The 23,954-nt window shown below is 37.3% G+C and overlaps 3 protein-coding genes across 3 annotated transcripts in view; all 3 read left to right on the top strand.

The window, feature by feature from the left end:
• The window catches only part of mast3b (microtubule associated serine/threonine kinase 3b), a 39,024-nt gene extending 37,063 nt beyond the window's left edge, over nucleotides 1–1,961 (top strand). The window contains exons 25-28 of the mRNA XM_038291633.1: nucleotides 81–203; nucleotides 285–421; nucleotides 606–787; nucleotides 901–1,961. Coding sequence (XP_038147561.1) covers nucleotides 81–203; nucleotides 285–421; nucleotides 606–787; nucleotides 901–1,961 — 1,503 coding nt within the window. The remainder of the gene's footprint in view (nucleotides 1–80; nucleotides 204–284; nucleotides 422–605; nucleotides 788–900) is intronic.
• A 3,089-nt stretch (nucleotides 1,962–5,050) lies between these two features.
• Nucleotides 5,051–8,251, top strand: ndufa7 (NADH:ubiquinone oxidoreductase subunit A7). Its single transcript, XM_038291615.1, has 4 exons — nucleotides 5,051–5,188; nucleotides 5,402–5,451; nucleotides 7,786–7,923; nucleotides 8,084–8,251. Exons 1-4 carry the CDS (start codon nucleotides 5,138–5,140, stop codon nucleotides 8,169–8,171), a joined length of 327 nt encoding a protein of 108 aa, XP_038147543.1. The 5' UTR covers nucleotides 5,051–5,137; the 3' UTR covers nucleotides 8,172–8,251.
• A 1,705-nt stretch (nucleotides 8,252–9,956) lies between these two features.
• The window catches only part of LOC119787590 (low-density lipoprotein receptor-like), a 32,017-nt gene continuing 18,019 nt past the window's right edge, over nucleotides 9,957–23,954 (top strand). The window contains exons 1-5 of the mRNA XM_038291546.1: nucleotides 9,957–10,017; nucleotides 12,221–12,355; nucleotides 14,819–15,196; nucleotides 22,479–22,607; nucleotides 22,790–22,915. Of these exons, the coding sequence (XP_038147474.1) occupies nucleotides 9,957–10,017; nucleotides 12,221–12,355; nucleotides 14,819–15,196; nucleotides 22,479–22,607; nucleotides 22,790–22,915 (829 nt within the window). The remainder of the gene's footprint in view (nucleotides 10,018–12,220; nucleotides 12,356–14,818; nucleotides 15,197–22,478; nucleotides 22,608–22,789; nucleotides 22,916–23,954) is intronic.

Genomic DNA, 23,954 nt, shown 5'->3' with positions numbered 1-23,954 from the left:
TTCTGATCTCAATTCAAAGTATTATGAAGAGGTGATTATGTAATGCTCAATTGAAACTCCTCTGCTGGTCGTTTGAAAAGAGTGTGGAGGAGGGGAGCCCGGCTCACCAGGCAGGCCTCCGCACTGGAGACCTCATCACCCACGTGAATGGAGAGTCCGTACAGGGCCTGGTCCACCCAGAGCTGATAGAGCTGCTGCTGAAGGTACAGTAACCTTGATGTTTGCTTGACGTTCACTTGAGCAAACTGTTGCTTAAAAGGCTTTTATTCTTGTGAAATGAGCAGAGCGGAAACAAGGTGGCTCTGCAGACCATAGCTCTGGAGAACACCTCAATCAAAGTGGGTCCAGCCCGGAAGACCAAACACAAAGGGAAGATGGCCAGACGCAGCAAGAAGAGCAGAAAAAGGGATAACTATGACAGGTGCTTTTCTAAGATGCTTATGTCTCCCTCTAGTGTTAGACTGATAGTGAAGTTTATTCTCATGCTAAATGTTTGCAAAGGGCAAAAATATTCCTTACCAATTGTTTTTAAACATATTTCTGTTTGATGAATTTATTTGGTGAAATTCTTTCTAATCCTGTTTTTTTATTTTTATTTTTTTAAGGCGACGGACCATCTTAAAGAAACTGTCCAAGCAGAGCACGGTGATGCACAGCCGCAGCTTCTCCTCAGGTCTTCATCACTCTGTGTCCTCCAGCGAGAGCCTCCCTGGCTCCCCGACACACAGCTTGTCCCCTGGTCCCTCTACGCCCTCCAGGAGCCCCGCACCAGATCATCAGGGCTGTGGTGAGTTCCTCATTTAGAATTACAGGCTCTAATTGATGTATTATAGTTTTTTATTCTCAGTGGTTATTCCTTTAATGTTCTTCGCTGTTTTGATCTCTGTCTCTGCCACTCAGACAACAACTCTCCTCAGAGCACATCACCTTGCTCCAGTTCTCCCAGTTCTCCCGCTACACACATCAGACCCAATTCTCTGCACGGTCTCGGCTCCAAGCTCAGCACTCAAAGAATCACCAAAGTGGGCCGTCGGAAGTCGACCAGTAATATCCCACCATCTCCTCTGGCCTGCAACTCTTCCTCATCCTCCAACCAGCCTCTGTCGCCGCAGCGCTCTCCGTCCCCTCTGCCAGGCTTTGCCAAAAATCTCCACACGTATCACGGTAAAACCTTATCGCCGCCCACCATCGTCAGGCACATCGTGCGGCCCCGCAGCGCAGAGCCCCCTCGATCTCCATTGCTGAAGAGGGTGCAGTCAGCTGAGAAGCTATCTGGTGTTTACCTCAGTGATAAAAAGTCATACGCCCCCCGCAGGCATACATTGGAGGTGCCGTTTTATTGCGAGGGTGACTTTCTGGCAGACTCTGAGGTAGAGGGTGGGAGCTTTTACATCGGTGCAGACCACAGCAGGCTGGGAGGTTACATGAGCAACCAAAGGTTGAGGGACTCTGGCAGCGAACGGTCGGAGCAGCTGGTGGTTATGCGGAAGCTCAACCTGTCAGAGCGACGGGACTCTTTCAAAAAGCAGGAGGCGGTACAGGAGGTAAGCTTCGACGAACCGGAGGAGAAAAGCAGCAGCTGCTCGATGGCGGGAACCGCCACAGCTCCAGGACTCCAAACGAGGCCCCTGCAGCAACAGAATAGGACAGGCTGGACGGGGAGTCGGCCACAGAGCAGAGAGGAGCTGGAGCCGGAGGCGCCCGTCGTCAGGAGGTTCACCCTCGTTCCTCAGATCGCTGTGCAGGGGTCGACGGAGAGCGAGGAGCAGGACGAGTGGGAGCCCTGCTCAGATGGAGAGGAAGGAAACGAAGACCCCGAGCCGGACGTTTCTTCATCCCAGCTGCAACAAACGGAGCGTCCTGCTTCTGATAAGCACCAGGCAGCAGGAGCAGCTCCGGCGGCTCATCAGAGCGAAGAGAGGAGCGAGGAAGCCCAGCAAACACAATCACCCAGGAAGTGACACTTTGAGGGGAAACTTCAAATGAAGCTGAGCTGTTTCCACTCAGACCCAATGAACTACACTCATGTGAGGAGCTCCTACTTGAATTTTGTATTGTAAGAAAATAAATGTGCAAACCTTCTCATCATATTTATTTGTTACCAAAAGAGGATGAGGGAAAGGTTCTCATTGTATGAATAGCCAAGGTTAAAGCTTTTTTGTATCCATAGAAATGTGCTTTTATGTCCTCTGGATGGATTTTAATTTCTAAAAATGTCTATTTTTAATTAAATTTGAATGATTGTAGGACCAAAAGGAGTTTGAAGTCTTCATAGAAATCATGATTCTTTTCTTTTTTCCTTTCCTTCCTCGAATGTCTAAAAAGGGCAGCTTTAGTTGCACTGATGATGATTATGAGTGAATTTTTAGTTCAATTCATAAGAACTGGATTAATCAGTGATTATTTCTGCAGGTTTGTTTCCAGCTGCTCCTTGGACATTGTTGCTTTGCATTTGTGTCTTTCTTTGTTTTGTTTTTTTGTTGTTGTTTGATTATTCTTGTTTCCTGCTAAGCACTGAAACAAGTTTGATCAACATTATACAAATCTGAGCAACGGTATCTCTTTGAAGTGCAATCCTTTACAAAGATTAAGTCCAATCATGGCTGCTCCAACTAACAGATCTACATGCAGCCGTTTTTAAGTCACTTCTTTGTTCGACCCCACCCTTTAAATTAGACAGTCATGAAATCCTTTATAATGCTAGTTTTTAAAATGCGCCAAACAAGAAAAGATTTAAAGGAAGCAGCATTCCTTTTTTTTTATTATTTGAATCCTCATCATATGCATATTAAATCTATTTCCTTAGCTGCTATAGCTATAGTTACTTTTCTGCGATTTTCTGAAAGAGAGAGAGACCAAGCATCATTGACCTGTTCTACGCTTCTATTGTTCAGTCATGTTTACATCAGAAGAGGGAAAATGCACTATTTTGACGTACTTTTTGTAACTAAATGTGAAAGGCCCCCCCGGAAATAAGTAGAGGGGTGTGTTTTCAGTGAGTCCAAGCCCCGGGGTTCTTTCAACTAAAAACCGTTTTGTGTCTTTGTTTTGTACAAATATTGATGTATATTTTGATATTGAAGCTTTTGTGTATCCGATGATTCGGATGAGGAAATAAAAGTATGCACAATGACAAATAGTGGAACCCGGATCTTGAGGGTTTTTGTTCAGTTTTCTTGCAAACTTGTCTGTTTGGTTTTTGACCCATGTTTGTTGTATTTGGAGTTTTTCAGGTTGTCCTTTATTTTTTTCAGCAGCTCTGGTTTGTACTGACTTGTCCTCTGTTTGTTGCTGATGTGTCAATCCAATCTAATGAAAAGCGAACCTATTGCTGTTGTTGCTGAAGTGGAGCGGTCCCTTAATGGCTCGGTTATTTCTGCTGTCCGACCCAGTTTATAACAGCAACAACGAAAAAAACATGCAATGTACTGTATTTGATGAGACGCTCCTCTTTGATACCATGAAAGGAAAATCACACCAGTTGCATATCTGTTTTTTCTATTTGTTTCTACGGAGTGATTTGGTACCAAACCTTTTCTATGTTTACATTTGCATAAGTAGAAAGATCATCCTTGTTTTTTGCTGCCTCTTTTCAGAAAGTTCTCTTAAAAAGCACAGCAAATTAGGTAAGTGGTTATGGGAGATGTATTTCACACCACTAAGTTGTGCAAGCAGGAAAAGTCCTTTTTTTTCATTTTAAAGGATGGTGTAGAAAAATTACTTAAATTATTAAAAAGAAGTCTGGAACTTTAAATTATCTTCAGCAAAGATCTCTTCACATGTTTGCTGTGTATTATCACTGTGCTGTTCTCCTATTGAGGGTTTAATGCAGCTGCTTTTTAAAGTACTATCAATGAACAAACCGGCAGGTTTAATAAGCTGTTGTACATGTGCACGTGTTCTCCTGTGGACTCTTCTGTTCAGTGCATGCTGCATGAGACAAGCACACAGCTGTAAAACTTGACTGCATGGTATACCGGCGTCTTTGCCCTGTACTGTGTTTTCTTGTGCAAAGAATAAACTTTGTATTTCTCTTTGCTTTCTGGAAATCATTGATGTTTAAATGCAATATGAGAAACTGGATTGAAGGATTGAAGTTAGGGTTAAAGTTAGACCTTCTTGATGTTGCTTACACATGTTTAATGTGTGAAACTGCTTAAAAGAAATAGAGGAAGTTGGTACATTTGAACTTTGCAGACTTTTCTTTGCTGATGTTTATTCAGGAAAACAAGAAACAGACTATAATTGGGAACTGTTGCTCGAATAAAACTAAATTATCAGCAAAATGCTTCAGTGAATCCAAGGCATTCATTCAACTAAACACTTTTACCTGTCCACCCATCACCTCTTCAATGGCTCAGCTCCACCTCTGCTTCAGCTAATCATTGCTCAGGACTTTGCAGGTAATACAAGGACTTTTTTCTGCTTTCCTACTAAAATGCAATGTCCTATGTACAGCTCCAATGCTTTCTGAACTTCAGCAGCTCATCTGTTTCCTGTCTTTCATTCCTGGACAAGCCAATTAATCCAGGTGTGTCTGTCTTTTTCTTCCTGCCCTCTTCTGACTTCTGTCTGATTTACTTTTCTAAGATGTTTCTCTCTTCAACTTTTCTTTTCATCAGTGTTCCCATTTTCCTCCTCTCATTCAATCTTAGTCAGTCTCCCTATCTTCTTCTCTCCTCTTATATCACCCTTATACTTTTCTAAAACAGAGACATAATAAAAATCACAATCCCTTCCAAAAACATTAGAATGCAACACATGCAACATGTTCAATTGAGTAGTCAAATTTAAGTAATTTATTCTGGAAGTCGGTTATTTTTAGATGAGATACTGGGGGTTATTCTAGAACAAGGGCAAAGTTTAAAGTACATTTTCTATACAAAATTTTATAAAATCGTAAACAAATATAATTCCTCAGGAGTGTAGTTCTCCTTTATTTGTCTTAAAAAGACCCCTTGAACGAATCCAAGAGAAGTGATTCCTTTTTTTTTTTTTTTTGGTAATTTGTTATTTACTCTTGCCATAAATGTAAATCCAGCAGTTCTGGCCTGTGGCCGCTAGGTGTCACTAATGTACGAGACTTTTTCTGTAACACCACAGAAGAAGTCCCGTGTCCTTCACAACAACAGCTAACATGGCTACCGCTACTAAAATCGTTCAGAGGCTTCGAAATTTCTTGGCGGGGGTAAGTCATTAAGTTTCTATTGGGAAATACAAAAATAAAGCTCTACTTTCTGGGTCTTTGGCTTAAACGCTGTTCTGGTGAGGGTGAACCCGGAAGGTTAGCTCAGCTAAGCAGCAGACCTGCTACCTAACGCTGATAATGTAAACTGTAGCTTTAACTATGATGCAGATTCGATGTAAATAAAAATGTTATTTTTCGTTGTTTATTTTCCAGCGTGATCTGCAAGCCAAGCTGCAGCTGCGTTATGAGGAGATAGCAAAGAGGTAATGTTTATTCCTCCATAGGAGCATCCAGGACCTCTGTGTGCTGCACCTTTACAAATGTTTGTTTAAACATAAGCGTTAAAATAAGGTCGTTAGCATACATCTGTAGAACCAGACTAGATGCTCAGGATGAAATTGTGATTTGGTTCATGTTTGTTGGACTGTAGACACATGGAGAGGTTGCAGGACACTTTCAGGACTACAGTCTTAGTTGATAGATTGTCCTCTTGATCTCAGATTTCTGGGTTTTTATTTGCCTTTTAACTTTTCCTTGATTCAGTTTCAGAAGTCTTAACAGATTTCAATAAGAACACATTGCAAAGTATGTTTATGTTCGCTATTGTTACAGGTTGGAAGTCTGTCTGAGAGAATAGAGTAGAATAGAAAGTCCCTTTACTGTCCCACAATGGGGGAAATCTGGTGTTTACAGCAGCAAAAAGATTATAGAAAAATGCTCACACAATTATGAATCTTAGAAAGATGTATGAGAATAACAATAGTCAAGAGTTATAAAATAAACACATAAAATACTGTACTGTAAAGGGTTTTAACAATATAAATACTGTGCTTCTGGAGAATAAATAACCAATATACAGCTATGGACATTTTTACAGTAATGGATATCTTAAAATAGCAGCAACATCGGATATGTGCAAAATGACAGCAGCATGTTATTTAACTGACTAAGATAGAAACTTCAAAATCAGCATGAATGTAACAATTATTGAGGTTGTTTCCAAAAGCTGTTTAGGTTTGGACATACATGAGGGACAGTTAGAGGAAGCCACCTTAAATTCTGATCTCAAAGTAGATTAACAAATGAAATGTAAAAAAAAATCAGAATCAGAAATACTTTAATAATACCAGAGGGAAATTAAAGAAGGAAGGTAGATTGATCAGAACATTGATATTTCTTAGCAAAGCATACAGTGATGTTAAAAGGAAAGTACAGCATCCTGTCATTGATGATCTATCAGACTTCTCAGAGATACTCCTAAGAATGTTGTCAGCATTAGATTTGAATAAACAAAAGTATTGTCTCAAAGCTTTCCTGAAGTTATTCAAGCATTGGAGTCTCACTTTAAGCAAAGTGTTTAATATTTAGCTTCAGTCACAGAACTGATTTACATTTTGCTGAGTCTCAAAGATGATCCTGGATGACATATTACAAAATAGGCAACCAAAAAAAATGTACTGAGTCTCAACATGTCACAGTGAAATTGTGAAAACCTCAAGATATGTTTACATCTGACACGTTTATTCTTGTGTGGTGAATGCTTAATGTAACTTAGTACATTAATGTAGTTACTGCAGTTTCCTTTTTTGTTCAGATCAATTCTTGGTGAAAAAATGTGACACATTTCATTTTTAAGTGAGTTGTGTTTTTGAAATGCTAAATTTTAAATGATTGCATCAGCTGTAGATTCTATAGAGAAACCAAGCTTGGGGGGGGGAGGAAACATCAACTCTTGGAGGGAGATGAGGCGAAAAAAAATATATTAAAAGGAGAGCTTAACCCCCACCTTAACTAATGTGGACAAGAAGAAAAACTATGGTGGGGCATCTCATTGATTTACTGCATCTTATGTCGCCTCCGTTATCTGACTGTGAAAAACAATTATAATGTTCTCTCAAAAAAGCCACACAGAAATTTACCTTCAAGTCCAACTAATATTTGCCTTTTGTCTCTTCTGTATTTCATGCCTAAACATTGATTCCCATCTTATTTTGTGTCATTTTTATACAATAGCTGATAATCACACTCATATGAAGGAACCCAGGCAAGCCACTGAGGGCAGTTTCTAAGGTGGTGCAGCTTATTTGTTTTGGCGTAAAATTCTGCAATATTTAGGGTCAGGATCCTGCATTAATGAAGATAAAACCTTTATGTGCAATAAATGCAAGGTTTTCTTTTCTTTCTTCTCTTTATTTTTGTGAGTAAAGTTAACATTTTAAAACCTTTGGATCCTTTCTAAAAGGCTCTCAGGCATATCTTTTCAGTGCCAACATAGCTCCCCCTAGTGGCAATTCCTAACTAGACACGAAAGACTAAATGAGAATTATGATAACTTGCATTTACACTTCAGTCAATATTTAATGCTAACATTCAACTTTGAGAAGTTTAATAAGTACAGGCTTTTGCCTTTACTACCCTAGGAAAAAAATAAATGAAAATAGGATGAAATGACTACCAATGAACAAAACTAGATTCCTTCATTTTCTGTAGCTTAAAAACAAGTCACGTTGGCGTAGTTGCACACAGATTGATGATGAAAACCTGTATGCTGCTGAAGAAACAGGCAGTTTTTCTGACCTCTGTTCATGTTTTTAAAGGACACAGCCTCCACCAAGTCTGCCTGTAGGCCCCAGCCACAAGTTTGCCAACAACTACTATTACACCCGAGATGGCCGCAGAGAGTCGGTACCCGCCACAGTAGTGATGTCTTCACAGAAAGCTCTGACTGCTGGGAGGTAAAATGAAATATTTTTCTGACAATTTGAGCATGTTAAATGTCATCATTGTCAAAGTAAGTCATTACTAGTGTTCTTTGCATCTTTGGGATATCAAATGTAGATCTATTTTCTTTCTTTGTTTGTGATATTTAGCTTAACATTGTTTGATCTGTTCTAGTGAGGTTGCAAAGACCACGAAGTCTCCTGTGACACCGGGAACTGTTTATGAACCACCTCCACTGTCCACAGACCAGCCGTACCTCTGAGCAGCACCCTGAGCCACTTCATGACTTCTGTTGGTTGTATCTTGTACAATAGAAAGTGTTAATAAAATATGTTATTGTTTAAAATTTTTGTTTCTCATTATATTATTCGGGTCAATCAAAAAAAGAATAAAATGAATTTTTAATTCTGTATCTCAGACCTAAGAACATATCCAGTTGAAATGCGTCACCTATGTTATTTATCCATGATTCAAAGATATCCATATTAACCTCTGATAGATGGACCTCTAATGTCTGTCTGCAAAAGGAAACTGTACTATACACTCAGTTTTTCTAATCTAGAAAAGGTTTAAATGTTTCCATTATATTTCTGGGTTTATTAAAAATTTATAGTTTAATTTTGATTAAGAAAGATTTTACTCCTTTTTAAGCTTGTGAAGTTTGGCAGCTTATTTATACTTTTATTGTCAATTTGTATACACAGTGAACTGTAAAGTGCCTTGAGATGACATGTGTTGTGAATTTGGCGCTATATAAATAAACTGAATTGAATTGAATTGAATATACAGAACGAAATTTCGTTTTATACAGCTTTCAGGATATTTTCATTTCTTAAAGTGCAGCAGTGATCAAATATAAACGGTGTGGGAGAAAATACATGGTGCGTTTATACGTGCAAATATGCAGCATTTATTCAGTTTCTCTGCAGGGGTTGTACCAATTCCTGTAATTATACTGTGCAATATTATATGGAACTTATTCACATTTGAGCACATGAGAAAAAAATTTCTATTTGTCTATAAATCATTCAAGAAATGTTGTAATTTTAAAATTTTCTCTTAAACCGCATAAGAGAAATCAGGGGGAAAAAACAAGGTAACATCATGTTGCCAAATTTCTGCTAAATAAAGATTTAATTAAAAAGAAAATTAACAACAGTTCATCAGAGCTGAAGGTAGCCAAACATTGTACTCAAGAGTAGTGATCATTTTTTTACAAGAGAGAAAAAATATTAGGAGAGAAGGCCATTAAACGTTCAACTAATAACTGATTTAATTTTTTACAAATTACATCTTATCTGTAAGATGAATATAAAGTTCTGTAGCATAAAAAACAAATTATTATTTTGTAAAAATGTAGGCATATATAAACACTTTCTACTTTTGCATATATGACACAAATAAAACCTATATAGCAGTTAATGTCTATACAGTAGGTTATGATTGCAGAGTTCTACTGAATATAAACAGCTTATTGTATGTTTGCTTGATTTCCAAGTGGCTCAACAGAGAGATGATAATAAAACATCAAAGCTTGTATATAAGCAAGGATTCTAATTTTAAACTGTGTCTCTCTGGTGCGATATTGGTTAAACCAAGTCTGTTCTTTATTAAATGAAGTTGGAAGAGTAGCCAGAGATTAAGAGTAGTAATAATTATCAATACTATTACCTCAGTAAAAACTAAAGTGCAGTAAAACTAGTACATCTAACTGAGGAGATGCAGTTACTACCCACCTGTGCATAACTATAAGATGTTTTAGAGCAGATTTTATGCCCACATTTAACTTTTTTTTTTTTAAGTTAGAGTCTTTAATTCTTTGTTAAAAACCAAACAAAAAAGGCAAAAAAAAAAGAAAAATTACAAAAATAATATAGAAAAAAATGTAGTTTAAAGGTTGCATTTTTTAGTAACAAAGTTCTTAATTGTGAGAAGATGGGTGGAAGTTGGTTCAGTTTTTTTTTTTATTTGACAGTTTATATCAGCTGCGGCTCTTACGTCATATTTCCGCGCCACGCGGCTCTACGTTGCGGACGAGGCATCCAGCATGGGGCACCTTGGAGGCTTGTTTTTATTGATCGCGCCGTTTATCTGTCTTCATCTTTCGGGTACGAGTCAACCTTTATGCATGCATATAAACTTCCTTAGCTCTGAGCTGCGGTCTTTGTGGGTTTTTTTATTCTCTGTGATGACCGGCTGAAAGTTGTCAGCGGTCCTACTATCACCGGGCTGCTGCTGTAACTGCTGCAGCACATCTGCTGCAGGAAGTCAGGCTGAAACTTTATGCCTGTGGTTTACAGACATGCATCTGTTAAAGTAATCTCTTTATGTTGGTGATAAAGAATATAAAAATATTTTCCACCAAAGCCTGAGCATTAGGATACCATATGGTAACATTGTGTTGATATGAATGAAATTAAGGTGTAATAGTTTGAGGTTCATTTAAATTATAGAAAGCGATTTTTTGTTCGGTAAAGCTGGTTTTATTTTTATTTTATCGTTTTTCATTAACAGTTTTTAAATAGTTCTGTAGAATAATATCAAAGTTACATTTTTATAATTTTATTTAGTCAGTATGGGCCCTCTCTGTACTGATAATACTCAGGGGCCCCATCACTGGCACCTGGTAGCCCCCCTTCTCAATTATAGACCAGGACGTCTACAAATACATCGTTCTTTTGAGATCTTTATTGCGGTCCTAAACATATCTAAGTGCATTTTTTTTATACCAACTATCTAATGAACTATACACAGTTATTAACATAGTAATTAAAAGTACCACTGTCTGTTTTGTTTAAACGGCTCACCATCATGTTGAAATCTGCCATGTGTTGGGGTATAAATAAGATCCGGTCAATCATAATAGTATCAGGTGGGTGTGAGAGAACTTTTCGCACCATTAAAATTATTTCACTGTAGGCTGACTTATCTGCTGTTTTAATAAGAGGCGCACCAACCAGCATTCCCCTTCTTGTTGACAGGTAGCTGCTGAGCTATTTATTCCCTACTTCCAATTTTAATTAAATTTCTAAAATAGATTTTACATTAATTATGATTGACAGTCTTTTCTTTCTGAAAGGCTTGTTTAAAAGTCATAAAATATTATGGCTGTTTTTTCAAATGTCTTGTCTATTATTATTATTATTATTATTATTATTATTATTATTATTATTATTATTATAATGAGAGAAAAACCAATGATAATAAAAATATTTTCCCCAATTTATCTAATGACATGCTTCGATATATCTCTTTTGTTGTTATAATAATTATTATAGTGCATTTTACTAATTTATTTAAGGTTATACGTAGAGAAGTTACAGCTTTTCCTCTATTCAGCTAAATAAATGGTTTGTATTTGCTCCAAGTTAACAAGCCCAAACTTTGGGTTTAAGACGAGGGCAGCCATTTCAGTTCCTGAGGGCCAGTATCCTGTAACTTTTAGATGGGTTCTTGGTCCGACGTATATTAGATTATTAAGAGGATCGTAGCGAAAATGACTGCATACTGAGGTGTTTTAGTCATTTGATTCATATGTTTTGCACCAAGTATATGGAGAGCCATTTCATTAAACATACAAGTCGATAAATATTCCATTAGATAAAGAGATATCACCATAAAATAAAAATAAATAATTATACTTCACATCCAGTTGCCATAACTGAACCTTTCAAGCTTGTACATGACCTGGATGACTGAAAATCTTCACAGATAAATATCTTAAAATAATTTTTCTTATTTTATTTTACCATATTTTAAGAGTTATTGATTACGTAATTTATTTAATTATGTATTTATTTCATAATGCAGTATTATTTTGTGACACTTTAATTTTTAAACTCATTTTTCAATTTAAGCTCCTTTTTATTTCATGTTCTTATATTTTAATGAGTTTTTTTTTTACATAATAAATGTAAAAATATAATAAAATATTTATTTTCACATTTTCAGTTTTCATCAGGATGTTTATTTATTTAATAGAGTATTTATTGACAATTTATCGATCGCAGTATTTACTTAATTTTGAATGAAATGGCTCTACATACCAGGACATCTCAAAAAGTTTGATTGATGTATCATTATCAGGAAAGCTTTAGTTTTTAAAAGGAATAGATTTCTAGACTTTTTTTTGCAATTTCCTGAAGATAAATATAGCAACTGCTTTTTCTGGCTGTTAGAAAATAGAAAAACAATAGAATCAAACTGAAACTAGATTATTTAAACAAAACAATTTCTTCTGTGTAACTCATTCCTAATCTTCTCAAATAATTTGCTCTGTGACTTTTAAACTGTTCTGTTTCTGTGTTCCAGGTGCTGCGGCGCACTTTCCAGCAGCCTGTAACCAGCAGCTGGAGTTTAAGTGCAGCGATGGATCGTGTTTGTCGAGGATGAAGCTGTGCGATGGCCACATGGACTGTGCTGATGGGTCAGATGAACACCACTGCGGTGAGTTCAAGGTCTGATGGGATTTTAAGCACTTCTAGGGTCTTATTTATCAGGACATGATCAAACTTTTACCAGGTTTTTATGGTATTTTTGTCTGACATTAATATGTAGAAGCACTAACAGACTGCAAATTCATTATTGAACAAACTGGAGCCAAATCAGATTTATTATTTATTGTGATTAATTGATACTTGGAAAAAAAATCAACAATTTTAGTCATTAAAGGATTATCAGCTGGAGTATACAGATTCTAAAATGTAGTTTTCATGAAAAATGAAATACTCAGAGAAGTAATTAAGCCTAAACTGTACAAAAAATAATTTGGATTTGTTAAAATGCTCTCAGCATTGAATTTTACGCATTTTGTTTTTACTTTGAGTGCATTTAACATGTGAAATCAATGTTTGTTTGATTTTTATTTATTATTTTTATTATTATTCTTTGTCTTCACAGTGTAAAAAATGTATTATGAATAATATCTTTAATTTTGAGGGGGGTTGGCAAACATGGTGCTATCTATTGTGACCAATCATCTCTGTTTTGGTCTTATTTGTCAAGAGGATATTGATGGAGAAGTACCTTCAGTTCGCTCAGATAAATCTTTGTAAAACTATAGTATTTTCAACTAGAGAACAACTGCTGATTTAAGGTCACTGCTGATGTCTGTTCTGCTGGGCAGTACGTCATACAGTTGTATAGTTGATACCAACCAGCTGATGGATTAATCAAGCACATCCGATTAGCAGCTCTTATTCTTAAATCATGTGGAAGCAGCACTTAAGGAGTCCATCAGATACAAAATTGATAAAAAAAAAAACAAAATCTTAGAAATCAACATTTTGTATTAGGAGAATGCAAAATAATCTTTGTTGGTTTTGATGCATTTTTGTTAAACTAAAAAAAAAAAAACTGATTTCTTTCAGCTAAAGTCCAGGTGGGATGTAAAATATTTTCAGAATCAGAATCAGGTTTATTGCCATTGTTAGTGAAGGAGTTCACAAACTAGGAATTTTTTTATGGTACAATCTTGCAACATGAAACATATAATATGGAATAGGTAAATAAAATTATAAAAATATCTAAAACACTGTGGGTATAAGGCATGCAATAAAATAGACTAATATATCTATAAAACATGATTTAAATAAAACAAATAATTCAATCACTATGTATTCTAACAAACATAATAACCAAATGAAGAAAACCAAACGACATGGAATAGTTAATTGTTTTTGCCCAGTTTAAGTAACGTTTTTACTGAAAAAGTTTCCTAATAAAGCAGATAACAATTAGCTCCCTGGTAAACTGATATTTGTTTTTTTTTAGTCTAAATTCAGGGTCAAAATAGGGATTTAATGCAATTAATTTTGAAGCAAAAAAGAAAATGTAGCTCCAGAGGGTCGTGGGATTCGTGCTGTGCCTCCAATTTATAAGGTCTGACTAATCTGCTCTCAGTTCAAACAAGTGCTGTCAGGTACAGATTAGATAAAAGATGAATTCCCAGAATATTCCCACCCTCTTCCAGATCGTTAGTGACATTTTAACAAGGGCCTCAAAGTCTCAGAGGCTAACATTAAAGCTTTACCATATTATTCTGATTATGGTTATTTAGAGCTCAGTCTTGCTTTTGTTCTTTTAAAGGACTCCCAAAAAATATTGCATTCCAACGTTTCTGCTAAATCTCTCAGGCAACCTTTACATGAAATATTTAAAATTTGAACTTCGAGTTAATCTAACCTTCAAGGTGCATGTCAGGCTAAGTGTTGCTTTCTATGAGCAGCAAAGGTCATGGAAGTGATAGTGTTTGGGATTATCATTTTCCTAATCGTGCTGAGGTCATCGGGGTCTACAGTACTGATGTCAGAAGGAACTTATGTTAGGTTCAAACTTCAGCCCTGCAGAGTAGAGCTCTACAGGAGGGAGACATTTTTACAGCCTTCAGCTGTTAAACAATACCACTGATCTGTTTAGAGTCAGCAGGTTGCAGCGTGATACGTAGCAACGAACCCATAGAGATGCTGGTGTAACTGAGAGATCAGGAATGTTATACCTGCAAGACAGTGGAGGCTCTGTTTAGCCACAAAGCCAAATAAATGGATGGAAGATTTAACAGCTAGCTCATAAATGTAGGACCACTGTACCAGCTGTCAAGCATGGTAGTGGTAGCATCATGAGTGGGGTATTACACCCTTGGATTCATCAGCCTATTTTTGGTCTGTTTTTTTCTGTTTTTTTCTAAAAACAAAAACCAAAACACACAAAAAAAAAAGAACGTAGGAGCAGCAAAACTAAAAAAAGAAAAGTTTAACCTTTCAGAAAGGTGCTTGGAAACATTTACACTGTGTGTCACTGATTTTTCTATCCAAGGGCTAAAATATGCACCAAGTTTTCTAATGAAATGCTGTAGATTCTATCTAGAGTTTTAAAACTAGATCCTTGTGTCCCCATTTTATACCTTCACAGGCCACAGCAGGTGTGGAAAATATGAGTTTGCCTGCCACAGCAGAGGCTGCATACCAACAAAGCTCTTATGCAATGGCATTGACAATTGTGGTGATGGGAGCGATGAGGATTCCTGTCGCAACTGCAGTGGAGGGTCTTTCTCCTGTGGGCCGACCGACGTCTGCCTGCTTAGAGACAAACTCTGTGACGGCCAGAGGGACTGTAAAGATGGACGAGATGAATCCCAGGTCCTGTGCGGTTCAGTACAAGGCTCTCCTCAGAGGTCCATGACTTGTGCAGCCTCAGAGTTTCAGTGTGGAGACGGAGAATGCATCCGGCATGCATGGAGGTGTGACCACTCCCCCGACTGCTCTGACAACAGCGATGAGGAAAACTGTGGTAAGGGACACCAAGCAAACGACTCTTTTATGAATTACGATGTAGATCATATTTTTACCTTTGATCAGTAAAATTAGATTGAAACGAAAAAAAATCTACTTAAAGAAAGTAATATGTTTTCTTCAGAAGCCATGAAAATCATGTCTGTACTGACAGACTGTCCTTGTTGGTACTTTCCATTGACTTCTATTTAATAGTGCTGATCTTAAGCCTAATCATTACCAACACATACCTAATCCTTAGGTTGTTGGTCCCCACAGGTAGCATATTTCTGGGAAATTGTCCCCACCAGTTAACAAAAACAAGGCCATATACACCAACCTAAACTGAATTCACATCCTAGGCTTAAATCTGACCGCAAATGCAAGAACTTTTCCATATGGGAACCAGCTGGGTGGTCCCCACAGGTGCCCGTAACTCCTCACAAGATATCAAATACAAATTCATACCCACTCATAGACAAACACATTTAAAATCCAGACAACGCCAACACCTAAAGGCCAACACCTAAAGGTAGAGATGGTATCTGTATTAGATCTAATTAATCTAAATGTCTTTAAGGGAATTGATTAGTTTAAGTTTTGTGGTTATATAATTGATGATGCGCCATAGAAACGAATAGAAACCTGGTTTTGAAGTTATAGTATGTTTCAAAGCTCACCATTTTTTTCTCTCAAGGAGCTCATCTAAGAGAGAGAAAAAAAAGTTTTGAAAGTGGCTCATAAAAATAAGGATGGTGATGCTTTGCTCACCACCATCAGATGGCAGTAAAGTGCTTCTGCTGAGATCTGGCTTTACAGACATGAACCATAATGAGATGCTAAACTGGCTTCTGGGATCAGCTGAACAATAAGCGAGCAATAACTGGACATTTCCATGTGCTCAAGTTGAAATGTATTAACCTTTTTGAAAAAGGATCGCACGGTTGAATAATTGTTTGCTTTTCTTTTGATTATAGAACACAACAATTTTAATTTAAGTTGTTTTATGTCATATAGGGCCATGTAGGTACCATAAATTTTTTGGGTTAGCTGTATTTTTTTTGTTGAAGGCACCAAAAGATACTGAGTACTGGATTTTTAACCAGGAAGGAGTGACAGGAACTGACCTTTTTTTTTTTTCTATACAGCCTCGTAACTTAAGTTTTAGTTCACACTGGCTCTCTGACCTTATTTTTATTGTATTTTTGTACATATTGAAAGAAAGTGAGAAACTACAAGCAGAAACTATCTTAATTTGTGGATATGTTTGTAGACTTTTGGTAAGATTTAACCTTCTCAATAGTATCAGCTCCTTTAGTATCACATTATCTAGATCTGTTTCTGCTGCCACAAAACTCACTCATATATTCAAATCAAGTGTTCAACGATGGCTGTGAATTTGGATAGTTGATAACGTGCCATGCTATTGGCTGATATGTAAAATATTAGGGTTGTTTGGACTGGAGGTATTTTCATAAATTAATCTGAGACATTCACAGTATTTATTATCTCAAAGCCGGTAAAGTTTGTTACAAACTAAATTTTATTGTTTTAATAGATTGATAATAAAAAAGGCTTCAGTAATAAAAAGAGCCAGAAATTCCTAAGCACTTGGACGAAGTGGCTCCCCTTCCCTAATACCATAGATGTGGAACAATGCCTTGATGATAAACAATATTTTACTTCATGATTTATGGTTACTTGGCAACTGCTGTTTAATAGTTTATCAGTCTGAATGAATGTAGCCGACTTGGACTGAATGTGGTGGAGGAGATCCAGATGGACCTGTCCTCCGATTGTTTGGGTTGGTAATGAAGCGGAGCGTTAGTCGAGGCTTTCTGTGTAACGACTTAAACCTTATCAGCAGCAGCTTCTTATCAGATGGGATCGAATGGGACTGGCTCTTTCATCTAGCTTTGATTGACAGTTCGACTGGATGCTTCCTCCACATTTCCAGACCATCCACACCCCGTCCTCTTCTTCCAATTGCCCAATCCAACCGCACGACAGCTGTTAACCAGACGAAATAGAACAGCTGAGTTTCATAACATTTAATAAACATAGAAGGCGTGTTGCTTGCTTAGTGTTTGTGCCTCTCCACTTTTCTATTTAACCAATGACTAAAAAGTTAAACTAAGACTCTTCCAACTGGCGAAAACTGGGAAAACATTTGAAATAAAACATAGGAAAAACAAAACTGATGTTCACCAGCGATCCAGGATAAATAATTTAGTCATTTTTTAGGAAGGAATAACAGATTTAAACATGTCTTGTGTTTTGTTAAATACAAACTTTACCGAATGTTAAATTATCCTTGTTTTTTGTTTGACAAGACAATAAAGTTTGACTTAACTTAATTTTTGAATATGGCAAGAATAAATTGAGATACAGTTAACTATGGTGATGAAACAGAACTTTACTTTAGGTTTCAGATTAACATTTTGAAGAATAGAAGGAATTGTATCAATTCTCTGTATTATCAACCAATAAGATATGAGATTTTTTTTTTTTTTTAATAAAAACAACATAAATATATATAAACAGGATAAAGCACCCGGCTGCAATCTTCATAGGTTTCAATTAAGCTTTCTGTGCCAGTAACAATTTATTATTTTTTTAGTTGCACTTAGAACTGCAGGATAAAATCACTTATGGTAAATTTATACGTTTTGGCAGTTTTTTTTTTTCCAATATTTGTTAGTGATTTTGTTGTTTAAACTCTGCCAAGCCACTGAGCCGTAGAGTTTATCTGGAACATTGAATACTGTGAATTTACACAAAAACCAGTTCCCCTCTTAAATGTTGTGGAGCTAAGCATCCTGTGAGCGTATCTTAAAGGGAAACACCGTTTTTTTTTTTTACATTGGGACCTTGATTTTACATTATTACATCATTTTCTACTCACCCATATGAGTTTTGTGTCATTTGGAGCCGTTCTGATGATATTCTGTTAGGAATACACACTCATACACACTCTGCTTTGTTTAAAAAAATATATAAATATAAAAAATATAACCACGGATGTCTGGGGGACAGTGATTCGCCTACATGTTATGAATGCTGGCGTACCATAAAGAACACATTATGAACAGTTTAGTTTGTGCTTTCAAGTCGTTGCCCATAGGAAGACGTTACTTGGATATAACCTAACTGAATATCTTCAGAACGGCTCCAAATGACACAAAACTCATATGGGTGAGTAGAACATGATGGAATAATGTAAAATCAAGGGCCCAATGTAAAAAAAAAACAAACAAAAAAACGGCGTTCCCCTTTAAGGAGTATGACATTCCTTTTGTTATGTGCTGAACAAAAAATAGGAAAGTGCTATTGGGGAGAACTGGGAGGAAGCTGCTTAACAGGGTCACCTTTCTTTTTCTCAGATTGTTTCTCCTCTGCTTTACAGCTGAACTTTAGATTTTCTTTAAAATTCTCTTGTGTAAGTCTGCTCTCTTCTACCTACATGCTTTAGTCACATTCAGATTTTCCCATTGTTGGACCACAAAGGTATTTTTTTTCTATCCTATTTAAAGTGCCTTGGGTTGGGCTAAAACCCTCGCAATCTACATAACTTGTTCACCATCGCTCCATTCAGTCTTGGAAGAGAAGCGAAATAACCTTCGATTGGCCTCGAGCCGACATTCAGGTGTATCAGTGGCAAAGCACTGGAAATGAAACAATTCAGGTGCACTCAGGACTATTGAATATGAGATACCAGAAAAGTAACAGAAATAAAAGCGGAAGAACAAGGAGGAAAAATATCATTTATGTATTTATATGTATGCATCTGTGCATGTGTGTACATTGAAAACATAGAAAAATGATCAAGATAGGGGGAAAAAACGGCAGATTATTTACAGAAATGAAATAAACTGTTCAAGTGGCATAAAAATGAAACCATTTATAGAGCAGGTGAGAACTGTGCAAATAGGTATAAACTGTTCAAATAAATGTACAAAAGAATTGGAGGAGCTAATAAATGTTGCAAATAAAGGAGCACTTAAGAGCAGTGAGAATTATAAAGTTTAACAGCATGTGGGAGGTAGGATATGCGATAGTGCTCCTTTGTGCACCTAAGGTGGAGGAGTCCATAACCAGACATGTTCACAAGTCATTTTTTGCAAGTCCAAGTCAAGTCTCAAGTCTTGAGAGCTCAAGTCCAAGTCAAGTCTCAAGTCTTGAGAAGGCCTGTCGCAATAATCAATTAATCGCACAAAAAATTCTAATCACTTGATTAATTAAAAAAAGTGCAATAATTTTCGTGCTTGCTTGTTTCTCCTTGTGTTTTCATCTTCGTCACTGAGACGGTATAGCTTAAAGGCCGCTATTATATCTATGGAATTATCATTATCTTGAACTGCTAAATGAAAAATACAATTAAAGAAAGCACACACGCAAAAAAATTTTCCAGTTAAATTTTGCATTTTTAGTTTTTTTTCTTTAAAAAAAAACTTTTTTCTTACAGTATTTACCTGATGTTTATGGTTACAACTTTTTCTAGTTTTAGCGAGTATTTTCAATTCAATTCAGTTTATTTATTTAGCGCCAATTTACAACATTATTCACAACATATTTCTCCTCTACCACTGCCATGAAGCTTTTAAAGCTGGGCTTGTCGATCAAAGACAAGGGGAGGTTGCATGAAATAATAAGGTCCTGAATTATTGCCTTATGTCTGTGATGTCCCTGGCTGTAAACCTGCACTAGATGTGGTGGACCAAGCATTGTGTATTTTCTTCTAAAGAAGCTGCAGTTTGCTGCTCTTTTATTCCCGCCTTATGTAAAGTTTTTGTAGCCAAAGGTTATTATGAACGGTGGCACCGAAACAGGGGGGGTTATCATCGCTTCCATACCTGTATGGGTTGCATGCATGCATGCGCACGGGCATATATGTCACGTACTGTTGCGTCAGTGTGTTGCACAGGGAAAAATATGATTTATGGTTTTCTTTCATTTAAATGTTAGTTTTATGCTTTGCATGTTTGGAGAGGAAGATATGATTTGTTTTTCTTTGTATTTTCTTCTTGAGCTTTGCATGTTTTGATGTTTCTTTTTTATGATTGTTTTCCTTTATTTTAGACTTTTGAATTTTTCCTGCATGTTGGATTGTTTTGGTTTGTTTTTCCCTTGTGACAATCCATGCGCACTGGACTGAAGTAGTTGTCTGAGGAGGCGGAGTGCATTAATAGCGCTGCGTAATTGCTGCGCTCAGGTGTGAGCAAGGGCTGATTAAAGCCGACATAAAAGGAGTCTGAAGGAAAGGAGAAGGAGAACGCACCACAAGCAGCAGAACAAGCGGAGCCCAACTTCCAGCCTCTGATTTTTAAGGAAAACTTTTGAATTTAGGTTTTATCAGGAGAAGAAAAGGACTGTTTTATTATGCCACTTTTGCGGTGGCTTTTTGTATAAATAAAACACTTGAACTTGAGCGCTTCACGGTTTGGGTCTTTGAGTTGTTTGCTCCCCCTTGTGTCAAAGATTGAGTGTGGGGCCATACTGGCCAGAATTGCTACTTTTTTTTCTTACCTCTTCTGTGTGCGGGTAAGGCGAGCGGCGATCAGTCAAGTTAGTAAAACAAAAAACACTTGAATAAGTGTTTTTACACTGGAATAAAATATTGTTCACAAGTCGGAAATCACGAGTCTCAGTCGAGTCTGAAGTCCTTCAAATGCAAGTCTAAGTCGAGTCTGAAGTCATTAAATATGCGACTTGAGTACGAGTCACAAACTCGAGTCCCCATCTCTGTCCATAACTCATGATATTTGAGTCATTCTGCTTCTGTCTCCAGCCACTTGCACTTAGTCATGTTGGCATCTTAGGAAAGAACTAGTGTTCCTAATAAACATTTTCTCACATTTATGAAAATATGGTTCTGCTCACAGCAGTATACAAAGTTCAGTATTGTCTGTCTATACTCTTAAGTTGTCCACACTGTTAGGATAATTATTAATGATGATGTGTGAGTTTATTAAACCTTACTATTAGCTGCCTGTTGCAGGTTAGAACTGATGTTTTCCAGAATAGTTTATCTAATTAAGGCAGTTTCTCTGTTTGGGTATACAGTTATAATCTTCATTCTGTACGTGCCAAAGATTTGGGAATGGAATGAGAGCGGTGTCCTTCAGAAGAGAACAAAGTGTAATATTTTGATAAGGCTGGACCCATGGATGTCTCCTCATCTGCTAATGTGTATGATGTAAAATGTGATGATGTTGCAGACTAGAGATGTATAAAATACCTCTTTAACTTAATTAAGGCCACTTCCTGAGAGGTGAGCCCGGGTGTAAGCAGCTGCTTTCTGTAACTCTAAGCAGCTTCTCTGATCTGAGTAAGATTACAATTTCTATCCAAATCTGTTGTCATGTCTCATGGTTATTCAATACAAGTTATGAATTGTTATTTAAAGAGTTTGTCCCGAGTGAGCTCTTACTCTTCACCCTGATGCATTGCGCCATTCTTCCTCATTCTCGGCCTTCGCCATGTTCTTCATCATGTCCTTCTCCCCTGTAATCATTTCCATCTCGTCTATCCACGTTGTGCGTCGTCGGCCTCATCCTTGTTTGGCGTGCGCATGGGCCAAGATCATTTTCAAGTCCAGGCTAGATGATGTCCGACTGATATTACCGAAGTACAGGAACTTTCTTTTGATGATCTTGTCCGATAGTGAGCTCTTTTCAGGTAAAAGAACCAGAGAGAAAAAGCTCCAAGGTGTAAAACAGAGAGCCTATCTTTAACAAATGGTGTTCCCGCCCCGTGAGGCGATGAGGCTGGCTATGGCAGAAGTGTCTGAGAACTTTGGGGCCATTATTCAAATAAATAGGAAATACAGTTTTTTTTTTTTTTTTTCTCCTGTTAAATTTGAAGTAATTAAGAACAAAGTTTTGGAGCATTCTTTAAATGTCTCCATTTCTTGACTAAGTGACTTTTTTGTTCACTAATGCATTTTCAATAACAAGTTATTCTTTATAACAGTTTAGTATGAAGAGAAACACAGACTAGGGTTTTTGCTGTTGGAATCAGCTGAACTGACTGCAAGGGGAAAAAAATCTGTTACATTAATGGAAAATTTGGTTGTTATGAAAATTTTTATGCATCAGTGTATTTTGAGTTTCTGAAAGACATTTGTATTTGTTTTGAAACAAATGTATGTTTATTAGTTCAGGACATTTCTAAGAAAACAAAGAAAAAATGTTTACAGATAAAGCAACAAGTAGCTCAGAGATACTGGTTAAATCCTAAGATGGTATTTAATGTAAATGACGTCGATCAGTGATCAACTTTTATGACATTTGTTCTTGCAGATATTAGTGATCAGAATGAGTGCCAGGTCAATAACGGCGGCTGCTCACATCACTGTTTGGACCAGCCTATTGGTTACCTCTGCCGTTGCCCTGACAACATGAAGCTAGTTGATGACAGCCGATGTGAAGGTAAGCGATGACCTCTTTTCACTTTGCCCTATAATAAGTGACAGATTATGACTAATATAGCTTCAGCATGTATTAATATCGGCGTTTAATCACACAGAGTTCATCCAGCAACCGTCTTTGTGTTTACTCGGCCGTCACTAATAGGCGTTCATGTAGTAAAATATGTTTGCTTGGTATCATAGAAGTGGATGTGTGCCTGGAAGGCGACCTGTGTGATCAGCTGTGCGTTCTTAAAAACAGCAGCATCACCTGTGAATGTCAGGAAGGCTACCACACCAACCCACTGACCGGAGAGTGCAAGGCCAACGGTAAGACCTCAATCCTTTCAATAACAAGCTGCTGATGCTGGTAATCTACGCCTGTCTTTCATCATGCCCCCCTGTTAGCGCTCTATGATGACCCATTGTTGCACTTACACAATCTCATATTATACTTCTTTTTTTTTAAGTCTTTTATTTAAATACTGATTTTGATTGTTATAGTTTCCCTTTTTTGGGACATTTTCCAGAAAATATGGTGACTGGTTGAGTAAAACCATTTATTCATAATGGCATCAGCAACGACCCAAATGTTCCACTGTACTGCAAATTCATGTCATCAGTTGCAGGTGGAAGTCTGGGTATCTGGATGAATTGATAAGTGTTCTCTCTCTCTCTCTCTCTATATATATATATATATATATATATATAAGTGATGGGACGATTTATGAAAACCGTCCGAACCGTTCGGTTCGACTGTCTCGGTTCGGTTCGCGTGTGTTTCGTTCGGTTCATGCACTGCTCCTTTTTCTCATAGGCGAAGCGTTTACACTCCAGAGCAGAAGGTGGCGGTACTGCGACCAAAGCCAACCACCAGTAGTAAACAAGAAGAAAAAGCGAAGCAGCGTAGCCTAGGGCGTTTCTCAATTCACGAGAACGCGAGTACGTACTCGCGTTCTCATGAAGTCCGTTCTTGGCGAGAACGCAGGAAGATCGGACTTGACGAGAACGCGAGCACGCAAGCACGTATGTGTATTGGAACAGAAGCGTACTCGTGACGTCATCACATGCAACGTTGTTTAGCATTTCTTTAACAGTCAAAACTATTTATTCCCTACACAAATCAGTTTGAAAACAATATTTTTTATTTCTAAAGCTTAAAAAACATAGAAAAAAATTACTGAACCGCAAAAAACCGCCATCAGAACGAGCGGTAGTTCACACATAACTAGACCGAGAGAAGTGCACTACAGACGGGGTAAATTTAGCCCTGGCTGCGGTTACCCTCGGAGGTGTGCTGGTCACTCTGGCCCGCTTAACGTCGGACTTTTTTTTTTTTTTTCGCACTAACTCTGTAAACAGACCACAC

The sequence above is a fragment of the Cyprinodon tularosa genome, unplaced genomic scaffold (assembly GCF_016077235.1).
Source record: "Cyprinodon tularosa strain WSP-4 unplaced genomic scaffold, ASM1607723v1 ctg30, whole genome shotgun sequence".
NCBI classification, from domain to species: Eukaryota; Metazoa; Chordata; class Actinopteri; order Cyprinodontiformes; family Cyprinodontidae; genus Cyprinodon; species Cyprinodon tularosa.
This window is presented reverse-complemented; position numbering and strand designations above follow the sequence as displayed.

What these genes read in the sequence shown, in the direction of transcription:
- ndufa7 (XM_038291615.1), top strand. Translation starts at nt 5,138, where the DNA reads ATGGCTACCGCTACTAAAATCGTTCAGAGGCTTCGAAATTTCTTGGCG. An exon ending in TTCGAAATTTCTTGGCGGGG is followed by an intron (nt 5,189 to 5,401) that starts GTAAGTCATTAA and finishes TTTATTTTCCAG; the next exon opens with CGTGATCTGCAAGCCAAGCT. An exon ending in TATGAGGAGATAGCAAAGAG is followed by an intron (nt 5,452 to 7,785) that starts GTAATGTTTATT and finishes ATGTTTTTAAAG; the next exon opens with GACACAGCCTCCACCAAGTC.